The 26,048-nt window shown below is 40.4% G+C and overlaps 1 protein-coding gene across 2 annotated transcripts in view; it reads left to right on the top strand.

Annotated features, from left to right (window-relative positions):
* Window positions 1-26,048, top strand: part of MYRIP (myosin VIIA and Rab interacting protein) — a 414,556-nt gene that overhangs the window by 335,569 nt on the left and 52,939 nt on the right. For both annotated transcript variants that reach the window (XM_014942311.1, XM_014942322.1), the window contains 2 exons: window positions 24,144-24,280; window positions 25,942-26,025. In XM_014942311.1, the coding sequence (XP_014797797.1) occupies window positions 24,144-24,280; window positions 25,942-26,025 (221 nt within the window). The remainder of the gene's footprint in view (window positions 1-24,143; window positions 24,281-25,941; window positions 26,026-26,048) is intronic.

The following is a 26,048-nucleotide window of genomic DNA, read 5'->3' as shown; positions in this document are numbered from 1 at the left end:
GCAGAAAATGTCTCCTGGAGCATTTCTGGATTTTCTTGGTGGAATATTCAGACCTGCTGGTCCCTTGCCTTGGTTCAGGCCAGCTGGTCCATCGGCAGCACGGAGGGTGCCTGATCATGAGTGATCCCAGGCTTCCAGGGGCTGTGCATCATCAGCTGTGTCTACTGGATGAGTTTTCCTTCTGTGGGCCTTAGGCTAGTTTGCTTCTAGCACTGAGGTGCCCAGGTACACAGGCAGGCAGCTCTCTCTGTAATGGGCTGGCTGGTACCTGCAGTGACCAGAATCCTCAGGGGAGCTCCAGTCTAGTGGTTGTAAAAGAGAAAGGGAGCAACAGAGAAGAATAGGAAACCTTGAGGCTAAAGGGGAGGAGAAGCGATGCACCTGAGACCAAGGGAGAAGAAGCATCATCACTTTGGTACAAAGGCAACTTCGTTTGAAACAGAAAAGTCATCTCAGAATCCTCCAATGGCCATGTTACCTGTCTTGTTCCTAAGTTGAAAATCAGTGTTACTGTTAGTGAAGACTTTGTAAATGGATGTTTCTCATAGTAAAAAGAAGGAGCTGTGCTAAATGATGAAGAATTCATTAGATCTTGTTGTACTGAAAGCTAAGGATAGCCATCCCCCTCATTTCTGGGTTACTGCTACTACTATTATAGAGAGTAATAATAGTCTTGTACCTCCATTGCTAGTCTAAGTGTCTTTCTGAGTAGTTGCTGCCACCCAACCTAGATTTCAACATGTTTTCTGGAGAAAGTCTCTCTCTGGGACTTGCATTACCAGCAGCCTTTTGAATTTGTGATGTGATGGTCACTTTTCCCTTCCTACACAGCAGATTTTTATGTGGCATTACTCATCAAAGACTCCAATAAAAGTCTAAGTGAATTTTACACCTACGGCAGCATCTTCTCACAGCTACTGAGGCGGGGGAATATCATGCAATTCGAGGAATCCAGTTCTGATCATAATAACACCAAGATAAATTTGAAATAGTGCTAAAAAAGATATTAATGTAGAATAAGGAGGATAAACCTACATGTAACTTTTTTTTTAATTGGAGCATGTCTTCATCCTGACATTCTGTGGTACTTTCTAATGAAGTGAGGTACCTGCTAATTTTGGACATAAATCTTAAGGATTCTAGAAACCAGCTATATCCAAAAATACAACTGACCCATCTACTTCAACTAACCAAGCTTTGTGAATAGCAAGACATGAATAAATTTGATACTCGAAATATCTTTTACTCAAAAGACTTTAAATACGTGATTTTTTTTTTTAATAGAAATTTTGTAGGTTCGTTTCTGAATGTCTCTTGTCTCTTATACAGCGGAGACTTACTCCTGTTGAAAGCATCTTCAGAAGAACAAATGCTTTGAAAATCTTCTTCACTAGTGCAGTCATCCTACTTCAAACTCAGTATTTCATTTTTGCCTATATATAACTTCTGTAAACTGGCATATGATAGCAATGAAAATGTAGTACATGGAGTAGAGAGAGACTGCTTAACATTGTCCATTATACTCTCACAAAAATTTGGTTAATCCTTCGTTTTTACCTTTATCTGATAATGAATTAGGCTGAACAGGCATTCTAGGGCTAACTCAAATATTCAAGATCTGGGTGCGTGCAATCTTGTGGTCATGTTTCTTACTCCTAAGGTACATGTTAGGCATAAACCCCTTCAATCTTACCTGTTACGCGTATTTGCAGTCTTTTGGTGTCCGGGGCAAAGGGCTGTCTGTGACACAAAACATCTCTAGTTTTACATAGTGTATATTTAGGCCTCATTAGCCTTCCTTGGGCCTGCATATAAACAAGTTTGTATCTTAAGGTCCAGCCACTGTACCTTTGGTTTACCTATTAATGATTATTGAAACCACAAGTGCCTGACAAATTATACAATGAGTCAGCTGAGAATTTAGGAACTAATTTCAGAAGCTGCTGCTACAAACCACTTCATATCAAAGATCATGAAATAATAATGGTCCAAATGCAATTCTGAACTGCCTGTCTGAACTTTGACATAAAGCATCGAAATGACATTTAACGAACTGAGGCAATCATTAACCTATCTGTCTCCGTGATAGTCCTCTCTGACTTCTCGTTTAACTGAATAGATGTGCACATTGTTTCCCACGACAGTTCATTTCCTGCAAGTGTTCCTAGGGTATATCTATGTGAAGAGCTTCTCAAAGATGCTAATTCTACATACTTTCTGAAATATCTTAATCCACATAAATCTGCGGGTTGTATAGTGTTTCAAGCATGTTCTAGTGTGTTATACTGGACAGATTCAGTACTGTATCAAGTGCAGTCCATCCACCTTTCTCTCAAAAATAAAATGAGGAAGACCTTTTTGGTGGCATTTTACCCTTTGGGCTTTTCTGACCATTTTAACTTGGCATACTGTTGGACTACCCTTACATAAAGCCTATTTTCTTCTCTGCTACCTGCATGAGATTATTTTTTTTTCCTGTATTTCTCAAGATCACTACCAACATGCTGACGGTGGGGGGCATTCTGTTCCAGCAGGTACATTAGACAGTCTGATGTGGGCAGTGGGTGTCTGGTTTCCTTGGCCACCACCCTCAGGTAACTCTCACGCCAACATACCAAGCATCAGGAGCAAGCTGCTGATTATTGTCTGAGAATTGAGGTCTTAGGTGGAAAAATTGAAGTGGGTCCTTAAGTGGAGGAAACTTTTTGAAATCGGGTAATCTTTGCATTTTTAAATTGGCTTTGAAACTTGATAGGTAAGTAGAGTATCAGTAAATGCAAAGCAAGAGCTAGGCAGACACGGAAGAGTTAGCTTTGAAGCCGAGGTGGGAGGCGGCATTTAATTATACTAGGGTTTGCTCAGCTTGGCGTGTTGGTGGGCTAAAGTGTTGTTGTGGTTATGGCATGGTGAGTGTGATGCACAGAAATAAGACTTCAAATGGGAATTCTGTTTTGAGGGAGAATTTGGGATTTTTGGGCACCCTTTTTTGAGATGAGCTACAGAAGAATTAGATCAAGGATGGTGAGGGGATGGAATAAAAGGGATCACTGTCAGGACTGAAACTAGGTCTGAGTGGAAGCATCAGCCGTTATGAACTGGGCCTGTAAGGAATCCTGAGAGGTGCAGAAAATAATGCATGTCTTTCAGAGTGGGTTTTTTCACCACTAGAGTCAGACTTTTAGATCTTGATTCTTGTTTGTATAGCGGACCCTTTTTCTTTGTTATCTCCCAAACAAAGCTAAGGTTTTCACACAGTACCAGTGCTTTTAGAACAAGCACAGAGAGGTCTGCAAAATTTCCTAAGACTTGGGTGGTTATTAGTGACACTCACTTTGTTTTCTCCCTAGGGGAAGGGATGTTTGTTATATTCCTGTCTTTTGCGAAGGCTCTTAATACATCACAGTAGCTTGTGGTGACACTGACAAATAGTGAAAATGTACAACTTGGTTGTGCTAAATCTTTTAGAGCGGGGATGAACAGCAAGCAAAAGCAAGCCAGTTTGGGTTGCATCTATCACTATTCCCTACATTTATACCTCCAGTACTGCCTCGTGTCCCCGATACTCTACCCCACCACAAGACCACAGCTCTTACTGTGTTCATATCGTGTTTGGCTGGCAGGCTCAGAGAGAGCTGTTGAGTATATCGGACTCAAGTCTAGACTTGATGGCCAAAATGGACAGCCTACCTGTTTAGATGGACCATCTGATCCCTGCCCAATTGCTACTCAAGTCTAGACTTGATGGCCAAAATGGACAGCCTACCTGTTTAGATGGACCATCTGATCCCTGCCCAGTTGCTGTACACTGGCCAGCCACTGCCTGTCACCTCCTGGGCATGCCAAAAACCTGTGAGCCTAGTCCAAGAGGTGCAGCTGCAGGGGCCAGTGGATGCACTAGCCTGTGCCTGCCTGAAGTGCTACCATGTGCTGCTGGGGCTGTTGCCCTAACAGGAATATTGGGAGGGTGAAGGGAAAAGTTACGAGGAAAGAGAGAAACTCTACACTCAGTTATTGTATGGTCTCAGTAATTACTCAAGATTTGTTAAGTGTTATGTATCTAATACTACTGTGATCATGTAAATATGAATGTTTCAATATAAATATCATGCCCCTTCGGAACTCTTTCTTCCTGAAAGAGGTACAAATGACTTAGCAGCCACATGTTCGTGCCTAACTGCCCTGAGTTGGTGTTTCAAAATCAAATGTCACCCCTCACTAGGAATGTACAATATTTTCAAAATGCAGACTTGAATAGTTATTGTAAAGAGTCTAACTAAACTTCTTATTCTTTGTGTATTCTCTGTGGTTTTTAATGTGGTCATCAGTGCTGTGTGAGTGCTTTCACAGCTGTTTGTGACAGTTTAATGGCAATTCTCACCAAAACCATTGCAAGTTTTCAGCTTACTCTCCTTTTCTCGTAAAGGTAGCAGTTTAAGATATACTTGCATTTGTTGAGAAAGAAACTATGAAAAATTGCTCCAGCAGGTACAGGTGTCTTGCAGCCACCTGTGCCACTGAAGTGCTCTGTACTTAGCCGGCAACAAAAGCTGTGACAGCAGCTGTCTTTACCAAAAACAAAACCCATGAGTTTTGAGAAAAGAGGAAAAGCAGCGGTGGAAGCAAGGAGAGTTTGTTCCATTTAGATTTTTGCATGCATCAGAGTAATGTGGCATTGGACAGTGAAGACAGCAAGGAGGAAGCGTTGAAGGACATTAGGGAAAGTGTAGATGTCAGTATTGACCATGGTGAAGTTGGTCAGAAACTCTATTTGGGACGGATGTTCATACCAAAGTGTTTTATCCATCTCTTTTAGGTGCATTGATTCATACTTTTGCAGTTGCCACCCCACACCTCCATCATCTGGAAAGGGAACAGAGGTTGCAAAATGCTCTTCAAAAAACATCTAAAAGAAAACTAAGATGACTTCTTTTTGCATTACCTCATGTAAGGCACATGCTACCTGTGATACACAGAGGAGAGGGGAGGCTGCTTTTCCTGGATACCATGACTCTCTAACGTAGGTCACAAAGGAAAGTGGTACCCAGATCTTGCACCTGAAGACTCAGAAGCAGAGCAGAGGCTTCTGTGGAGCTGTGAGAGATCACGGAGCTGGCTGCTACTCCCATGCTGAAATCCTGCTTGAGCCCAGGCAGGCAGGGCTTGGGAAAGCCACAAGGGAGTCCCAGCTACAAGCTGAAAGTTCATTTCATTGAAGTAAAGGCCAGCTGAGGACTTTACATGACTTTGGCTGTTTCTTCCCTTTCAGCCAAAACAGGCCATTTGCAGGCAGTGCAAGTCCCTGCATCCAGCTATATGGCTGAAGAGAGGTGATTGGTTTTCTAGCTGTGAGAAAAATTAATTTCTCCAAATAGGAGAAATTGGGCATAAGATCCCAAAAGCTCTGTGATGGAAAGGCTTATGGATAGTGTATTGCAAACCCCAGAAAAGAATCCATCTGCTGCTGGGACTTTGTGTCTAAAGATCCCTGAAACAGGGTGAAAAATAGACGCACTTCTTATCTTTCCTGTGCTTACTCACCACAGTCTTTTCTCTTATGCCTTTTATTTTCTTACCTTGAAAAATTAATCTGTCGAATCTGTGAGATCCTAGGGATATTTGATGTAAATGCTTTGGTGGTTCATGTCACAGAACGTAGTAATATAAATGTGGTAGTTCAAGTGAAAGAATATGGTGGCTGTGTAAGTATCTTTTATGGTTATTTAGTGTGTTGACACCACCAGTTTGTTTCATTTGTTACTAGAAAAAAAGATGAAAGTAGTAGAATTCTGAGGGTTATTAGAGGAGCAAACCAAATATCCTGAAGCTTGCTGAACTTGGACTTGATCTGTATTTTAAGCCACATTGAATACCTGGCTTATGCATGGTAGTGTTCTCCCAGTGCTTTTTGGGCCTGGATAATTTGGAGAGGCCCTGGTTGTTCCTTTTAAGTTGAAACATAAAGTATAAGGGACAGTAAGAAAAATCTAAAATTAAAAAAAAAAGGTGTTCCTTAACACCCGTTGTCACCTGCTAGGCTACACATTGGAGTCCATCTAGGATATCACAAGTGACATTTACATGGAAAAGAGACCAAGTATTTTCCCAACTAGAGTCAAATATAATATGGAGCTACTTGCACCCATGGGTAGTTTTGAAGAAACAGCTGGGTGCAGCCTAGGTTCAGCCACATTAAAAGAAACAATAACACAAGCGTGTGTGTCCCACTATAGTAACTGGCACTGTGCACTCAATTCTTTATTTCTCTTTTCTTCTTACTCTATTCCCAAATTGCTAATTAGAATCAACAAATTGGCTGTAGAATACAACAAGACATCATGCAGTCTGCCAAAAGGAATGGCTGGCATCCATACAAATTGGGTTATGATGTTTTTGAAGACTTAATGCTGAAAAAAGCTTTCCATATTCTCTTCATCCTCCCTGTCCTCCTACTGAAGTGACTCAATTCCAAAGGCAGCAACATATTGCTCCCTTGCTATCAGGGGTTTGGTTAACAGAAATGAGCTTCCCCATGAAGAAATGTGGTCCACTACCAATTAAGTGTCATCGTTGTGCTGAGTAACCGGTAGGTGCAGACACTGAGTGATGGGTAATTTGGACATAACCCAAATGAAGCGTTGTAGTAGTGGTTGCAGGAGTTTCACTTGGCAAACAGAGGACTCTTGAATGCGAGGCTTCTGTAACTCTAAAGCAGCATATGTAGACCCACTACAATCCAATGGTGCTGTACAACAAACGCAGGTGTGTTGTGTTGTGCTGTGTGACTCTATGCCCTCTCCTTATGCTTTGCAGGATAGATAGGGATGTCTGAAAAAGTTAGACTGCTTAGAGTGGAGGTGGATATTCCAATCCCTTTCTGTACCGAATGGCCCAATATGATGTCTGTACCATCACTTGCTTTTTCTTGGTGGCCTTGCTGCCCTCATATCCCCATGTAAGGACCAGTGGCTCACAGCGGCCGATTGGCTTTGAATTTGGATGTTAATGTGAAGGTTAAATCAGAGCCCTGATGTTAATTTTCCAAGTATGTTTTCACTGGTACAGTAGAGGATGCATTTGGCTGTCAAAGATATGCAGCAATTTGTGCATGTATTACTTTCTAATAGGATTGAGGACTTTTATGAAAGCTTTTACCCAAAAACCATGCTACTGGTGGATTCAGAGGTGACACTGGATCTGAGGGCGATATTGAGGGGGAAGCAATTCTCTTTTCTTCTGCAATCTTCTATTTTATGGAGCTTTCAATTAGCCTAGGTTTCAATAGTTTTTAATAAGCTGAAACTTGGAGTGATGATCTTGCTTATAAAACACAGGGGAATACACCTGAAAGCACTTAGCTAGGCTGACCTGCCTCCTGCTGCTGTGATGTTTCAGTAAATGCGGAGCTTTTTTGATCATACTGGCCAAAAATATTTCCAAAAGATGTTGCCCTGTTGATAATTGCACTCATAAGCAATGATGGTCTTTCCTGAATGAAACAACCTGAGGAACTGTGAGGAAGCCCATAACACTGAGCATGTAGGTTTCTGTGTCATCCCAAATCCTTTGAGAATAAAGCCAGCCTTTGGGCCACAGGGAGTGCAGGCTTGCACAAAGGGATTTGTACAGCAGGAGCTGGCTGAGATGTAAGATATGTGTTTGTGGTTTGTTGGCTGTAAAATGTTCAAGTCTTACTTCTCTGATACCCTTCTGAGCGAAGCAGTGTAGCTGTGGTAGTAAAAGCAGTGCTAAATAGGCTTAATGCAGATGATCAGTTTTCAAGATTTGCATCTGTCGTCATGTATTGAGCCGTTTATAATTCTTGCCACATATCTTAAGAAAACAATCTGCAAAATCCTTGGCTACTGGCTGTTTCCAAGTTCAGATACGCTGCTTGTCGAGTGGATTTGGGAGAGGATTGCATGCATTGTCACGCTGCCTTAGTCCACCCTTTGATCTCGCTCTCAGTTCTTCATGCGTGAAGGTTTTGAGAGTGTTGGTTTCCTTTTCTCTTCAACACAAGTATTTCATCTAAAGTATTTAATTTGAACAAATTGCAGATATGAAAACAGAGCTTGAAGACACATGTTTAATGCCTCAGAGGAAAGAGGGGTCAGCTTGAGTTGAAAACACGGGGTTTAGAGTCAAGATATCTGAATTCCTTTCTCAACGTGCTAGGTTTCCAAAGTAACTGGAAGCTAATCTTCTGGTGCCTCAGTTTTTCACCTGTAAAATGCATTTAAAGAATATTTGGCTGTTTCTTTTATTTAGTTGCTAAGATTTTAGTCAGCTTCCTTTCAAAGAATTTAATTGCTTTATAATAATGGCATTATTGTCAAGGAGTTAGTAAGTTTTAAATAACTGAAGTATATGGTATATACTTACTGATTGTAAAAGGTAGTAAAAATCCACATAAAAATGAAGCATGAAATAGGATATACGTAAAGTACTTTTATGAGCTTCTTCATCTATTGTAGAATTATGACACTTTGTCCCTTAAAAAGTTAATTGTTCAAAAAATTAGGAGTTGGATCATAGAGTGTATCACAGGATTTGGTAGTTGGCTCCGATCTGAAAAATAGCATTGTTACTATTTATCAGAGAAGTTCTTCATAAATATGTTTCTAGACTATTTCTGGAAAATCTCTTTTCTCTTTAATACTTGTGATTTTATTTTAGGTATACTCAATAAATAATCCCATTGCTGCAGTTTGTGGGGTATTTAATATTATCATCTTCGCGTATCTTATTTAACTAATATTGTAGATGGATTAGCTGTATAAGACACAAATATTTTAAAGCAGCAATACTAACCTGTCATTATTGAATGTATGATTCATCCTAGGAGTCAAATATCCATGAATGTAGATCCTTTTATTATTTTCCTTAATATGCTAAAAGCAAGTAGATACTCTTAATGCTTTATATTGGTATAACCTGTTACTTTTGGGAGCTGGGAGAGAAGAATTATTTTTATTTTTTTTTTCCATTTTGAAACTCAAGTCAAGAGGTTTTTTTCGTATTTTGATATGGTTTCCCTCCTTGCCTGGTGTTTCTACCCCTGGGGTCTCCACTCCTTTTCAAAAATGAACCTCTGAAGAAAATGAGGGAGAACATTTTTTTCTTTTAGTGAAAGCTCATCATAACTGAAAGAAAAATTGAGGAGAAACATGCTTGAGTAGTCAGTATACTTTTTTGTTTGTTTGTTTCATATCAAGAAGAAATAATTATAATTCCACTTTTGATACGCAGTTGCCAGATTTAATGTATCCATCTGACACCATATAGACTAATCTAACTTCTTGGAGACTAATCTGTTCTGTATCTCAATGATATGATTCTTTTTCAGTGTTTTTCTGGATGCAAAATAATTTTTAATGGATTTTGATAGAAAATATGTTCGCAGTATACATAACACCATCCTTAAAAAATGGTCATGAAATTATTTTCCCACAAGTATACGTGTAATGGCACATGTTTAGCACCTGCCCAGTCTTTGTAACAGGGCTATTACAGAATTGCACGGGCTCTCTGATAATATTTTATCATTATAGGCTTTTTATATCCCTGGATCTGCTGGGCAAGGACTGGTGATTTCTTGTAGTCTGACCTCCTAGAAGAAGGTCGGTATGTTAATGGAGCGGCACATACACTGTGGACGTTCTTAATGCAGTGCCTTCTACTGCCTGCTTGCCCCTGCACTCTCCAAATCTGTCATCAGCGATGCAAGCAAGTCATTTATCCCACTTTCATGTTTTCCTAAGGAAAATGAAGAACAAAGAATAGCAAGAAATAGGGACAGGGGCAGATTGAGAGTTACCTCTGACCAAAGTACTGTGTATGTGCAGAGAAAAAAAACATTTTTATTTGTTCTTTAAGGCTTCCAACTTATATGGACTGGAGGAGAAACATTTTTATTTGTTCTTTAAGGCTTCCAGCTTATATGCACTGGAGGAGAGACAGACAGACACACACCTCTGTCTCCTGTCCACCCAGGCTAAGCAGCAATGTGGCACCCTGCACCATGAGCCATGGTAGCAGCCAGCAGTTCATGGTACAACCAGCCTGTTCAGCTGGAAATCCTAATAGCTAGGATTGCTTCCCCAAAATGCTGTCAAGTTTCTCTTCTTTAAGGGAGGAGTTCAGCTAGAGAAGAGACCTACGTTCCCTCCCCTTTGATGAGGAGTCAGAGTAAGTGATGTCTCAGAAATGACAAATAGCTTCTTTTGCCCCCGGTGCTCCTTGTGGTCGCCGCATGCAGAAGGGATGCCTGAGTAAAGATGCTCCCTGTTATCGCAATGGGACCTTCTCTGCCACTGGCAGGTGAAGCTACAAGAGTGTATGCAGCATTAAAACCCTTTATTCACTTAGGGCCTAAGCAGCATGGTTGGAAAAATGTTAGATAGGACTTAATTTCCTTATTCTTAAAAAATTGCCTTTGTGGGTTTGCCTTAACCAAACATGAAAAGCTGTGGTAGTGGTACCTCATGCAATTAAAGCAGCAAGAGACATCTTGATCAAGTAGCATCCATCCTTTGGCTACCATATTTTCATCCCAACTTAATGGGAACTCAGAAATCCTCAGCCTGCGTGTCTTCTGTGAATGAAGTAGAGGCTCTTCTCAAATGAGCATTGTTGGATGTAGCTGAGAAGGGCTGTGATGTTTGCACTCTGCTCATTGCCAACAGTTGGAAGCCAGGACTGAGGGACTCAAGGACCCACTATCATCTCTGTGTGAGTAACCAGGTAGCTTTGCAGCTCTCCCTGTTTTCCCCCCTCCTGCTCATACACTGTTTCTTCTCATTCCATCCATTTTTCTTGGTTGCTCTTGATCGAACTTGCTGATACCACGGGCGTGCATCTTATCACAACTGGGTGACCCTATGAGGATACCCCCTCCCTTATCCACATCCTTTCTTCCTGGAGAAGACAGGAGGATTGCTTGGCTTTGAAGCTTTCTGTTTGATAGAGGAGTGAATCCTCCTCCGGACAGCAGATCAATTTTACCCAAGAGCTCTAAGCAGGACTGGTTTTGAGAAACAGCTGTATTTCTCTGACAGTCTGGCTAATCTGTGCTTGCAGGACTGTTAGGTTTTTATTATTGTGATACAAGTATTTACAAAAATAGAGTGGGTTTTTTTTTTTTCTATTTTTCATTATTCAAATAGCTTAAAATCCATATGAAAAGTACATTTGTGTGTGTGTGCCCAGATGTAGAGCCCCTGTTAGTGAGGCCAGCTGGGATTAAAGTCTCATTTGTATAATTTGTAAAGGCTTTGGAATTTTTCCTACGGTTTTCAGCTGTAAGCTGGCATTTAGCTTTTGTCAGACTGCTGGACAGCTTGCACAATAAAGCTTCCAACTAAAAATATTTCCTGTGCAACAGGGAAAGCCCCACTAGGGAAAAATGTGCATTTTAAATGCAGTGGCTATGAAGCTGGTTTGAAAAAAAAAAAAAAATTATCAAAAAAAAAAGGAAGAAAAATAAAGCATGCCCTGTCTGTTTTAAAGGCTTAATCAAAGAGAAACATTGCTCAGCATCAGATACCCTCACCCTGTCCTTATTTGCCCTTGGTATGTGCTGCGAAGAGCTGCTGAGGTGCAGTGGTTGACTGAGCCAACCTTCTGACTCTGGCCACCTATTCCCCCTCTAGCCCATTTTCCACTGTAATTCCAAGAGATCTTGCTTTATCTGCTGGATAACCTGAACCACGTGGTTAACTCTGAACCACGTCTGAGTTGTTTGCTCTCTGGGGAGCACAGCATCACTCCGTCTCACTCCTCCTCCCACCATGGGTGGGTGGGTGGCAAGGAAATACTTGGCTTACACTTCCCGTCTAGGGACCTGCATGGGACTTGGATTTGGAGGTGTCATCTTCTTTTTTGGATAACAGTTCAGTGCCTCCAGCTGAACAATGTGTTTCTTAAGCTGCTCTGTGGCATGTGGAGCCACAAAGCTGCAAACACGTGTCATCTGAGAAAGGGGGTCACTGTGCACACAGCTCCCAGAAGAAAACGGTGCAGCCCAGTTTAGCACAAGTTGGGCTTACGGGGTGAAATAACCAATATGAAAGATGGGAACTGAAATCACAGCTCTTCACTCCCCAGCAAAGTTTTAAGGTTTTTGGCTTAGCTTGCTTGAATTATTTTTTTTCTTCTGTTTTCCCTTTCTTTTTTAAAATATTCTTGAAATGAGCCCAACTTTCTCTCTGATTGTACGTGGTGATGATTCTTCTCATCTTTGCTGGCATTTCACAGCTGTTTGTTCACAGCTTTCTCCTGATACAAGAACAGAAACAAACCACAAAGCGGAGGATTGTTGTCTTTTTGGCGTTCTTGAGCTCTATATTAAAAGCCCTGCATATTTTTCTAATCAGGATTACAGAATTAATTTGCATGGTTTATCCTCTGGTATTTTTTTCTGATGGAGAGGAGTTTGTATCTCTTTTTGTGAAAATTTTTATGCTTCATCAACCTCAGTTTTTTTGTTGTTCAGCTATTTTTCAAGAATCCGTGGATTAAAAATGAAGTTTTTGGAAAGAAAAGCCTTCACTTAGGTAATTTGAATAACTAATCAAAGTGCTGTTATCTTCTGTTGTTTCATTTGGTATCTGCTGGGGTAATGGAAAACATTTGTCGTGGGTGAACAGTGCATTTATTCGTAGCTATTTATGTTCAATTGAATTTTGACTGCAAATACTTTTGTTTCATTAACATTAATTTGAAGTTCTATGACCAAATGTTCCTGAGTGTGTTTTAATGTTGCTCTCTACATTCTGAAGTTTATTTACATGAGGTTTCTGTATGAATTTTCCTTCACTTCAGTGGGTAGGTGCAAAGGAGAAGTTGGTAGTAACAACACAGCAGGAAATGAATGCCTCTCCAATTGAGAATTTTTGAATATATCTTGCTGCTGTTGTTTCTTAAGAAAAACAGTGGAATTTATTCATTTTGAGGTACCGTCAGTGTAGATTTCTGTTCCTTTTGCCTGTTGTCTTTCAGAAATCTGAAATAAAAATCACATTGATGTATAGTAGCAAATAGAAACAAATATGACAGTAAAAGACAGTATATTCGTATTCAGTGTAGCTATAATAACTTCCTTTGATTCATGTTTATTTGTGTTTTGCTTCAGCATGTGGTGTGCATGTGAGTGTCATAAATTTACTAATGATGCAGTATTGATTAATTCTTACAATCTGCCTGAAAAAGCATGAGTATAAGATGACCAGGATATGGAATTTCTTCCCTTTGAAAGATATTGAGATACTGAAATTGTATTTTACTGCAAATTAAGATAGAAAAAAAACCCAAACCACTCAAATTTCACATGAAATGAAATTTCTGGAGGAATATGGATTCAGATAAGGTGGTGTTCATTTTACAAAGCAAAAATGGAGAAAGAATATTCACTAATGGCTGCAAGACATGGCAAACATGCTTCTAAACATGTTATTATGGAAAAAGCTTATTAGCTCTTGCTGTGATACTGTCAGGAGCTGTATTGGATATGGCTTCTCACATCTTTTACTGCTGGTAGACATCTGAAGAGAGGTCTTGCCCCTTCTTAGGTCATTGCTTTAACTGCTGTTAACTCTCCACAGTTGTGATTTCACCCCTGGTGTTTATAGTCAGCTAAATTACAGTAGAGCACTGAGTTTGAAAACCCTCTTCTTTTTAAAAATTAACTTTTAAAACTACTGCAAAATCCATATTTTCAGTTACCCTAAAACATAACATGCTTCCTGGGGGCAGCAGGTCAGGTTAATCTGCCACATATGCATTCATTCGTGAACCAGGAGTTCCTGACACACAACCTTACAGTGAAAATACAGGGCAAAATAGCTCAGTTAACGCTCACATGTTCTACTATTATTTTGTTTGGCTACTGGAGGAGGATCAAAACATAACTCCTGTTATACCTGGTATTGTCTCAGTGTTTTCCCCACCTGCTGCAGGACACTTATGCTCTGTGGGGAACAGATCTGAAAATGGTCCCCACCAAACTTGTACACACAGCCTTCACTCAAAAACCAGAATGATGGGTTTGTGCCCAAGTTAAGCCAGAAGACTTTTTTAGCCTATCTTCATATGAGAAGTTAAACTCGGCATGGTGTGCAAAAACCACTGAACCTGACCTATGTTCAGCCGCTATTTGTTCAATTCTTACCTTTTGCAGAAATTTTAAAAGGGAGGTGCCTTGTTGCAGGAAGCCTCTGTCAAAGGAATCTCTTTAATTCTGGGGAAATGTCATTGGCAGACCATAAAATTCAGAGGACACCCAAATAGCTTCGTAGGAAAAGTAAGTTAAGTATGCAGGTGATTGCGAAAAAGAAAGGAGGATGTGGTGATGGAGGAATAGTGCTGGGTAAATGAAAATCCGTTGTTAGATGGCAGCATGGGTGGGTATCAATGACAAAAGGGTGTAAATCTGAACAGAAGGTGGGATGTCTGGGAGAGTTTGGGGGTGCAAGTGCTCTGACCAGGTTATGGGGACCATCAGCGATACGTAGCTGAGTTTACAGGCGTGTTCACCTCAGGTCTGGAACTCTTGTCTCAGGGACCTGACTTCAGCTGAACTCGTCACTTCTGGGAGGTCACAACGTACCACTGAGCAAACCCCATCCATACACACCAAGTTGTTTGTCCCCGCATATGGCCAGTGTTTAATCATTCCATGTAATGTCTGTTAGCAAATGTATGCAAACATTTATCTGCAGTCTAGATGTGATCTTCAAGGAATGTTGCTTTTCTAGTACACAGGTTACAAAGTTAATTTTTCTTTTTTCTTTTTTTTTTAATAAAGCATCAGTTAAGTCTGTTATTTTATTGAGAGGGACACTTGGACTTTCTCGATTCTTGTTTTTAAAAAGGCTGTCCGAGGCAGATGTTTTGCTCCTGATTTCTTACACACTGATTAGTTTTCAGTAATTAAATTATATGTTTAAAGATCAGAAGTCTCATAGTTTATTTTAATGTAGATTAGATGGTCAAGCTACCACTGGGAATGTGGGTCACAAATGCATCTGTGTGGCATGTAGCTGTGGACTCTGTCGTCAGAGAGCTTTGAGGAGGCCAAAAGTATGCCTAGATTTGGGATAGGTATAGCCAAATTTATGGAAGATGAGTCCGTCAGACTGTCCTTTAAGAATGGTCTGTTGTAATGTCAAACGTGGGGGCCTGAGCTGACAAGTGCAGAGTGTGTCGAAGGCAGGATCACACCACACTTGCACCTTTCCTGTCATCTCTTCCCTGGCATCTGCTGATGGCCAAAGACAGAGTAAGAGGGTAATTGAACCTTTTATTTGAACTAGTGTGGCTCATAATCTTATTTTTATGAGCCAGTAGAATATTTTAAGGGCAGGTTACGATCACTTACTGTGGCTGCTGCATAATGCAGCAAGTGATTCCTGCACTTTGGCACATGCTGCAGTGAGCAATCCTTGTCATCTCCCTTTAGAAGTCACCAAGGCTTGGTTTAAAAGGCCCAGGTGGCAGATGCTTTAGTATTTCCCTCAATAACCAGGTTTAGGTGAATTTGTTACAAGTTTTGATTTTTCTTCCTTTTTTCTATATAAAACCTACTCTGTCTTCCTCCCATAACTTCTTGACTGCTGATTTGAAAGGTAAGGGAGAGAATAAGCAAATTTGAGGGTTGCAATACAGCTGTCTTTTTTGGGGGAAAAAAGAAATTCCTTTTTTACTTCTGTGCAAACCTTAGTTTATTAGTTCTTGTATAACATACAAGATGGGTAATCTGCAGAATGCCATTAGAGAAAAATAAATAGGTTTTCAATTTAAAGCTTGGGAAGGAAGTGTCATGAGGAGTTAGCCGTGGCCTATTGGGCTAAAAGTTCTTGAGGTGTGAGCAACTGCCTTTCACAGGCAAGGAATAGGTGCAGAACAATCAGGGAAATACAAGTCCCATCTTGGAATGACATGAGCTTAGCCAAAAGCCAACAGAAGTTCCTGTTCAGGGCTTCAGAGGGGCGAACTTTCTCAATTATTTGTATTTTTTTTTAAAGTCTTAGAGCACCGAGCCATTGGCAGGATATTCATGTGTGTGGTGTTTGTGTGCTCTAATAGTGATTTGTCTTGAGGGGAATGAAGGTGAAGTTGCATTCTTGAGCCTGGAAGTATGTTTGATGTCACTGAAACTGAAAAGAACTGAAATACCTTAATTCAACAATTTGTAACGAACAGTACATTAAAAGCTCTAAAACATCAGCCCAAGGGAAAAAGCAAATCTTGCGATTGGTAGAGAAAGAATATTTCAGGATGCTGAGTTTGAAGCTATTTAACTCTAGAACTAACTAAATAAGAAGTGACAGGCTAAATTTTAATTGTTTCTCTGGGCACTAGACTGAGGCCACGCAGTGCCTGGGAAATGGAAACAAGGGCTTTGAGCTTCCAATTCTGTGTGAGGCCAGGACAGGGAGGTATCCCGTGTCGGGAGCTGGTGACAGACGGCGTGCCTGAGGCAGCATAATCGGGATTAGCTGGAGTTTCCAGAGAACTGATGCGTAACATGGTGCTGGTGCAGCTGGAGGGTGATGGACTTCCAGCGAGACTTGGACAGGTCCAGTGAGACTTGGACAGGTTTGAGGGCTGGGCAAGGAAGAACCTCATGAGGTTCAACAGGGAAAAGTGTAGGGTCCTGCACCTGGGGAAGAAAAATGTCAGGTACCAGTACAGGTTAGGGGTGGACCTGCTAGAGGCAACTACTGAAGAGAAAGATCTAGGGGTCCTGGTGGACAGTAAAATGACAATGAGTAAACAGTGTGCTCTTGCGGCCAGGAAGGCCAATGGTATCTTGGGTTGCATAGGGAAGAGTGTAGCCAGCAGGTCAAGGGAAGTCATTCTCCCCCTCTACTCTGCACTGGTGAGGCCACAACTGGAGTACTGTGTCCAGTTCTGGGCTCCCCAGTTCAAGAGGGACAGGGAACTACTAGAAAGAGTCCAGCAAAGGGCAACAAAGATAATTCAAGGATTGGAGCATCTCCCTGATGAGGAGAGACTGAGAGAGCTGGGACTCTTTAGTCTGGAGAAGAGAAGGCTGAGGGGAGACCTTATCAATGCCTACAAGTATCTCAAGGGAGGGTTGAAGGAGGAGGGAGCCAGACTCTTTTCAGTGGTTCCCAGTGAGAGGACGAGGGGCAACGGGCACAAGTTGGAACATAAGAGGTTCCACTGAAATATGAGGAGAAACTTCTTCATGGTGAGGGTGACAGAGCCCTGGAACAGGCTGCCCAGGGAGGGTGTGGAGTCCCCTTCCTTGGAGATTTTCAAGACCCGCCTGGATGCTCCTGAGTAACATGCTCTGACAAGCTCTAGACAATCCTGCTTCAGCAGGGGAGTTGGACTAGATGATCTCTATGGTCCCTTCCAACTCTAAAATTCAGTGAAATTCAGTGACTTGAGGCTCCCCAGGAGGGGCAGGGCTTCAAGGATGTCGGTCCTACAGCACCGGGCACCTGCTTGCGGGGGAATACCGTGGTTAAAGACAAGAATATTGAACTGCAGCATGCCTCTGCCTCTGGCAGAGAGGTATGTTTCACCAACCATGGTGAAGCAGGTTGGCTTTGGAGGGCTCCTATCCACTTGGTGTCCCCGCTCTGGTGTAGCTCAGCAGGCACTCTTCTCTTGGCTCCCAGCCCTTCCATCTCTTCACTCATGGGTGAGCTTTCGGGCAGTTCAAGTTGCCTTGGGAGTGCTCTGAAAGAGTGAAAACAAAACGTTGATGTTGCTTTTCCAGTGAAAATTTAAACTTCTAATATTTCTTCTGTTTGATGTGGTTGCGTTGTGTTTTGGAGTCTCTCACAGAGCAGCAGTTCTGATCTGCGGATAGTTCCGTATTTCAGAGGTGGGTTTGTTTGGCTATTTAGATTGTCATTAATTAATTTTAAAAAATTGTCACATCCACAAAAGTAAAAAAGTCCAAGAATTGCAAAGCAGCTCCCTCCAAGTATGTTTCACCAACCATGGTGAAGCAGGTTGGCTTTGGAGGGCTCCTATCCACTTGGTGTCCCCGCTCTGGTGTAGCTCAGCAGGCACTCTTCTCTTGGCTCCCAGCCCTTCCATCTCTTCACTCATGGGTGAGCTTTCGGGCAGTTCAAGTTGCCTTGGGAGTGCTCTGAAAGAGTGAAAACAAAACGTTGATGTTGCTTTTCCAGTGAAAATTTAAACTTCTAATATTTCTTCTGTTTGATGTGGTTGCGTTGTGTTTTGGAGTCTCTCACAGAGCAGCAGTTCTGATCTGCGGATAGTTCCGTATTTCAGAGGTGGGTTTGTTTGGCTATTTAGATTGTCATTAATTAATTTTAAAAAATTGTCACAAGCACCGGGCACCTGCTTGCGGGGGAATACCATGGTTAAAGATGAGAATATTGAACTGCAGCACGCCTCTGCCTCTGGCAGAGAAGTATGTTTCACCAACCATGGTGAAGCAGGTTGGCTTTGGAGGGCTCCTATCCACTTGGTGTCCCCGCTCTGGTGTAGCTCAGCAGGCACTCTTCTCTTGGCTCCCAGCCCTTCCATCTCTTCACTCATGGGTGAGCTTTCGGGCAGTTCAAGTTGCCTTGGGAGTGCTCTGAAAGAGTGAAAACAAAACGTTGATGTTGCTTTTCCAGTGAAAATTTAAACTTCTAATATTTCTTCTGTTTGATGTGGTTGCGTTGTGTTTTGGAGTCTCTCACAGAGCAGCAGTTCTGATCTGCGGATAGTTCTGTATTTCAGAGGTGGGTTTGTTTGGCTATTTAGATTGTCATTAATTAATTTTAAAAAATTGTCACATCCACAAAAGTAAAAAAGTCCAAGAATTGAGTGAATCTAGCCAATTGCTGAATGCAGATCTCAAGTGACCTGAGGTTGGATGTTACACTAGAGCATGAGCATAGCAGGAGAAGCACAGGATAACAATCTTTGATCTGCCTCTGGCAGAGAAGTATGTTTCACCAACCATGGTGAAGCAGGTTGGCTTTGGAGGGCTCCTATCCACTTGGTGTCCCCGCTCTGGTGTAGCTCAGCAGGCACTCTTCTCTTGGCTCCCAGCCCTTCCATCTCTTCACTCATGGGTGAGCTTTCGGGAAGTTCAAGTTGCCTTGGGAGTGCTCTGAAAGAGTGAAAACAAAACGTTGATGTTGCTTTTCCAGTGAAAATTTAAACTTCTAATATTTCTTCTGTTTGATGTGGTTGCGTTGTGTTTTGGAGTCTCCCACAGAGCAGCAGTTCTGATCTGCGGATAGTTCCGTATTTCAGAGGTGGGTTTGTTTGGCTATTTAGATTGTCATTAATTAATTTTAAAAAATTGTCACATCCACAAAAGTAAAAAAGTCCAAGAATTGCAAAGCAGCTCCCTCCTTGAGTGAATCTAGCCAATTGCTGAATGCAGATCTCAAGTGACCTGAGGTTGGATGTTACACTAGAGCATGGGCATAGCAGGAGAAGCACAGGATAACAATCTTTGAAGTCCTTTTTTTCCTTCTTCCCTTCCCTCCCCCCCTCCCTCTCCCCAGGTATAAGTTATTTTCAGCAACTGTCTTACTTAGTTTCTAGTGAGCTTGATTGGTTGTTAGCTTATCATCAGTTGTCTGGGAAATTGCTACGGAATGTCTGTGTTCCAGGGCTGAGTAGTACTGATGCCCATTCCAGAATATTAAGCAATTATTTAATAAAGACCTTTTTTATGATGGACATTACTTTAGTGGGTCTGCTACTAGGTCCTTTTTATTATTTCCTGTTTTACATAGTAAGAAAAATGGGGAACGTCTCACAACTAAGTTACAAAACTCTGAAACATTGAGTTTATAATGAAAATTGCAACCAACCTGTAAGTCTGCTGGTAGTAATTGCAGTGGTAATGCTAGGGGAAGGTGGTCACTAAACAACCTCCTCTGTATTGAGTAGTGAACATTTGTAATCCTGCATATGTGGCATCTTTCACGTGATCTTCTTGTGATAGTCACTAACAGAGAGAACTGGTTCATGTCCCCACTCCCCAGCACAGCTGGCGTACTTTTTTTTTTTTCCTCAGGAGAAGGCTAAAAAATGAGTCTTTGAGTGCTGCAGGTGAGAAATGTACTCATACAAAACTTCTCATAAAGATTTTAGTGGCCTTATCTGTTGCTCTTATGGTGCTACTTGATTAGTGCAAACATATTGCTGTACTAAAAATAAGACTGGGGCTTTATAATACTCGTCCAAGTTTTAATGTTATTAAACCAGAAGTGTCTGCCTAGCTTTCACACTTTCTAGTAAGGCAGAATTTTTAAAATCACGGTATTCTGCTCTGCCAAAAGCACATCAAAATGCAACTCAACTCCATGGCAATATTATATAATGTAAATAATGTCCTTAGCATTTAGGGCTATTTAGCAATAAAGAAATAACAGTCTTTGTGGCACAGAAAGAGAGAGAAATGGCTTCTGCATCTTTAAAATGCATACAACTAATATCCTTTACGTGTGAACTTTCATTTCACAGAGGGAACTTGCACACTTTCTATTAGAGGTGATAAGGAAAAAACAATTTAATGCCAGTGCTGTCATAGTCTTTCATTATTCTGGACTCATGGACTGCTTTTGCAGAATACAGCTTTAAAATACAGGTCGACATTAAAGGATTTTGAAATAGGGCGAAAATGCTCTTACTTCTCTTTTGAGTGGGTCCTTTATTTTGGTATCTATAAGAGAAATATTCTCTTCTGCAAATCCTTTCTCCTCGGGAGGAATCAGCAGGGACATTGTGACTTATTTGAAACTTAAGAGGCTGAAAAGCTTTAGAGGAGGTATTGTAATCTGCTATAGAATGTGTGCAGGACAGAGGCATAGATTTGGAGTTGTTGGTAGCTCTCCAACACGTGGGAGAGAGAAGCATGAGAAGATTAGATTACTCACAAAGTGTTAATACTGCAGCAATGAGAAAATTTATATTAAAAAAAAATAAAATAACCCAATCTTTGTGTTTACACCAGATTAGCTAGCATAGAGGCAAGCACCTCTTCTTTCATTGTTGCTTTGAGAGGTATAATCTCCTATTCTTTTGACTCCTCCAAAGCTCACATATGGAAAACATTATCATAAAAAATACAAAGCCCATCTCTAAAATTATGTTAGTTGCAAAGCAGTGTCTCATCTCATTAAAAAAAATAGTGCTGTTAGCTTTCTGTTTTCACAGAAAAAGTATTGTTCAGATCCAGAAAAACATGGTAACTTGGGAAAAAGATGGGGAAGCAGGCTTGGGATGAATCCCATCTCGCATTTTTCCCAAATTGCCAGGTCAGTGTTCATAGCTGACTATCTTAACTCCTACAGTTTGTACAATGAGACAGGTGACTTACTGCTTTTCATACCTTGTCACTCAGTCTGAATATTAGGAACTGGGTCTGCTTGGCTTCCAAGAAGATGGCGAGTTTAGCATTTTGGGCTAGTGGAGCTGAGGCTGCTTGGTAAATGTACTAAGGTAGTTGGTTGGGGTCTTCAAAGCCCTAATGCATTGTGTCTGAGGACTCACACTGCTGTGAGCCCACCAGCAGTGATGCTGCTGTGAGACTGTTTTGTGAAGAGTGTGGAGTGCACTGTGTTCCTTGGGCAGAAGAGCATCCTTTCGGGCCAATACCTCCCGCCAAGCCACTTCCAACCCAGCTGGGCACACTTAAGTTTTGTCTGTCATAAAGATTGTGACACTGTGCTATTGACTGAAATCTTACCCCACCAGCACCTTTAGAAACTCAGTGGACAAAAGCGAATCAAATTCAGCAAGTGGAAGACATAGTGTTTATTCCTTTCTGATGCAGTTTCTGTGAGAGCACATGGTTCCTGCCCACGTTTTCAAAATGCCAAAGAATTGCAGGTTTGGGAGAAAAATTTGCCTCCATTCACAGACAGCCAAGTCCTGGTCAGTGGGTCAGGAGTTGGTCAGGACTTGGACAGGCATCCTAACAGATTTCTTGGTGGCAGCATTATAGGAATTCAGAAACCCTGTACCTCACAGACAGAGACCTGCTTCCCCTTCCTCGTGCTGTCCAGCCACTTGTGGTTCATCAGATATCAGTCACCTGTGCGCAGTGTCTAAGGACTTTTTCCAGGAAAAAAAAAAGGATTTTTGCCCTTGTCACATGCTAGTGATATTTGTAGAATGGTCAATATTGGAACCAATCAGCCTCCTGAGAACCATAGTTAGGCTTGGGATATTACTGTGCATATAGATAGCAAAGGGCTAATTTTCTTACATTATCTCTAAACATCTCTCCTGCTTCTAATTGCTGACATAGCATACAGAAAAAACGTGCTTCTGTTTCATTATGTGCTTTTTCTTCAGTTGTCTTCAGCAGAGCAACTAATGTAACTTTAAGAGTTCACAGTTGGAATACGATACGCTTCATTGATTTTTATTTTTAATTTCCCACTGCTGGTGTTTGCTACTAAACACTTTGCAGTGGTGACAGAGAAGTGGACTATATCATGATGTTCTGTTTTATGTGAAGTGGATATTCCTTTTTAGCAGTTTATTGAAACTCAAAAAATCCAGAGCTGGTCTGGAAGCATTTAGTTGAAACCCCAGGGTTGGCATATTTGTTTGTTATTGGGTATCTCCTGAGGTTCAGTGCCAAGTAAGAACTATATCACTAGTCTCTCAATAGCTGAAATTTTATTTGCTTATGAAATGGTGTGTGTTAAACAAAAATTGTGGTTTGTCACTTGCTTTGCACTTTATAAAGAAAAGTCCAGAGTCCCTGAAGGAAAATTTAAAGGTTACAGCAGGACTTTTGTTTTATTTTTGTTTTCACCCCAAGTTTAAAAAACAGAATTAAATCATCTGAATGTCTTCAAGTCTGGGAATGCTGAGAGTCCAACAATCCTGATAGTAACATCATTTCTTTAGGAGTTCATATATTGACACTGAACACTTACCTTAGCTTTTTATTTTCTAAAATGTTTGTGTTAAGAATCATCTCTTCACTTAATTAGGTAACAATCTCCCTAGGGCTTCTAGGTCCAAGACCCCGATTTTTGTAAATTAGTACATAGGAGAAGTTATTTCTCAGCTTATACTAACTACCCTTTTATATGAAATGCTTTTATGTCCTGTAAAATATCTTGGTTCCTGCAATGGAAGTGCAGTAAATTAATTATAAATAAACTACTGTGGCAATGTGCAGAGGAACAAATGGGCTCAAACAGGGAAGCAAACACACAGAAATAGTTCAATGTTCCCTGTCTGAGGCTTATTTCTTCTTCGTGGAGGCTTTTGGGGAAGTCAGCTTTAATTTGTAGGTGAAACCTTAGCATCCCTCTCTCCAGTGACACCCTGGGTAGGAAACGTACAGGTCTGCTGTGGGTTGCCCTGTGATTGTGTTGGCTGGGAATGGGGTGCAGGTTCTCTACCCCTGCTACTGAAGTAACAGTGAGTATATTGCCACATTGATAAGAATAAAGAATTTGACAGTATCTCATGCCTTTATAGAAGTATATGAGCCCTGAGGACAAATCTGTTAGGATGAATTACTGATGTCAGTGGTGCTTACAGTTGAAAGAAAGAAATCAAAGTGCAGTTGTGATTCCTTCCCCGCAAAATGTTTGTCTGCCTACTGTTCCTTTCTTGTTCTCCTTTGAAGTCCGCTAATTAGGATTCGTGTACTCTGTTGCTTTCCCCAAATAATCGCAGTGATGTGTTATTTTTTTTTTGTGGTGAATTATTGGCTAATGTTCTTACATTATCTATAAATCCATGTAAATAAAAGATATTTTTAAAACATTCCTGTGCTGTTCTAAAGCTTGTTTATATTTTTCAAAAGGCTGTAGTGTTTTTACATTATCTATAAATCCATGTAAATAAAGGGTATTTTTAAAACATTCCTGTGCTATTCCAAAGCTTGTTTCTATTTTTCAAAAGGCATTATAATGTAAAAGGGGAGAGCACCTCTTCTGATGGTAGCAAAGCCAAATAAAAATTTGAGTAATGTGAAGCAGATACATGCTCATGAGTTACCGTTGTTTGTTTTTTTTTGCCTTAGTGTACTGGACACTTGCAAAATACAAACAGTGAAGAAGTATTCAGAAATTAAGATGTTTATGTTCTGAGCCCTAAAATAACCTTTTTTATGTTAAACTGTTTAGGTTTATTTGTTATTTATTTTTCTGTTTTAGGCTACTAAGGACCCAGTCTCTGGATTGGTACTATAATAATGTCAAAAGCCGCTTTAAGTGTTTTGGAAGTGCCAAAGTCCTGAAGAACTTGTACAAGAAGCATAAACTGGAGAGCGGAGTTTGTCCTGATGCAATAGGTAAGAACAGCTGTGTTTATTTCTTATTAGCGCATCTACTTTAATACACAAGCTGAGACAATGGAAATTGTGATATTATTTCAAAAAATATTTTTAAGGCTTTCTCTCAGTAGAGAGGTGAACTATCTAGAGAGTTCTTTAAGAATTCAAAGAATTTTTAATCTTAATTATGCCACTGATACAGAAGAACTGATATCTTCAGTCTGTAAAGGAAATTGCAGTTTCTATCCTAGCCCATGTTCCAAGAATTTATCACAGTTCTGAGTAGTCAATGAATGAGAAAATAATTTTTCATTCAACATTTGTCATGAGAGCACATTTCTGTGGTGTTTGACGCAAGATTTGTTTAACATGGGATACGTTCAGTATCCAAGTTGGCCAAAACTTAGATTGTCCTCACTTAGAGATTTGCAAGCCTAAAGTTCTGAAACTGGCCACATTTTATTTTTTATTGATGCTTGTAAATGGTTAAAAGATGCTGATTAAGTACAGGCATGTCCCTTTTAAATGAAGAGACACAATTCTCCCTTAACTATGGTGTTACAATACACCACCCCATAAGAAGAGTAATTGGAGACATAAAATAAGTTAGAAGTGGCGTTTGGTGTCATACTAGTAAGTAGGAAATTACTCAAAACTTGTTAGCTGAACATTTGAAATGTCATCGGATTTCTTGGAGCAGATGCTTTCCTAATGTAATTCTTTTGAAATTTAATTTGTAATTATTTTTAATTTTATTTTAACTTAATTTTTCTTTAGTCTTTACTTTGTCTTTTTCTGAAATTATATGGGATGGTAAGTGGACTCTCTAGTCCTGAGTGAAAATTTTAGCTGTTTCTTATGAATGTTGGCATAAAAGCTTCTAGGGAGAAGCGACCTATACATTAAGCTCTGATTTACTAGTCTTTCTGCTTTCTCTGTATCAAATTCATTTTTCAAGAGAAGATTCCTTAACAGTTGAGAACAAAGATTTATGAAGACAAGAAAATCCATGTCTGTGAGGGGAGAAGTGGGACAATAGACTTAAAAACTGTGGGAATGGATTCTTCAGAACTTTAACATGATGTGTTGCCTTTACTTAAGTTGTAGTCTGACTCATTTTGTCCTTGAATGGAAGTGTGAACAGTGCAAGGATGAGTTTCAGTGGCATCTGCACTCTCTGTGAGACCTTTCTAAGGCAGGCCTTTAAGTCTAAATGTCATTGCTAACTTTCTTCTTCTTTCCATGTGACTGTTAGGTAAATCTTTTGTTCCCTTTAAAGATAAATACTATTATACATGTCTGGGTTTTGGCTTATTTATACAGAATTGCCCTTTAAAATGTAGAATCTATTTCAATCCCAAATGTCATATTACAGGCAAATTCCCTGTACTTAACTTCTACCATCTAAGTTTTATACCTAGTAGCTTCTTCCTCTCTCTTTTTGACTGTACAAATAGTTATCTCCATCTAAAACGAATGAGAGGTCTTTCATATAAAAAAAATCACATTTTGTACAAAAGCTGCTGCAATCATGGTTTATACAAAAGGTAGGAGGAATTTTCTGGTTATTTTTCTTTGTTTATGGTGCCACTGTATCTTGAGTGAATATTCTAATCTAATAATGCCTCTGCTGTTAATGGCTACTTCTTATGCTAACGTGCTGCGCTGTCTTTTTTGAGGAGAAGGAAGTTTTTTTGAAGGAAGCTTTGAAAATGAAGGAAGCATTTGTGGCAGTGACTCTACGTTCTACCGACAGACAGAAGGTATGCTGCTAAAAACTCGTTTG

This window comes from Calidris pugnax, unplaced genomic scaffold (assembly GCF_001431845.1).
Source record: "Calidris pugnax isolate Ruff unplaced genomic scaffold, ASM143184v1 scaffold23, whole genome shotgun sequence".
In the NCBI taxonomy this organism is placed as follows: Eukaryota; Metazoa; Chordata; class Aves; order Charadriiformes; family Scolopacidae; genus Calidris; species Calidris pugnax.
This window is presented reverse-complemented; position numbering and strand designations above follow the sequence as displayed.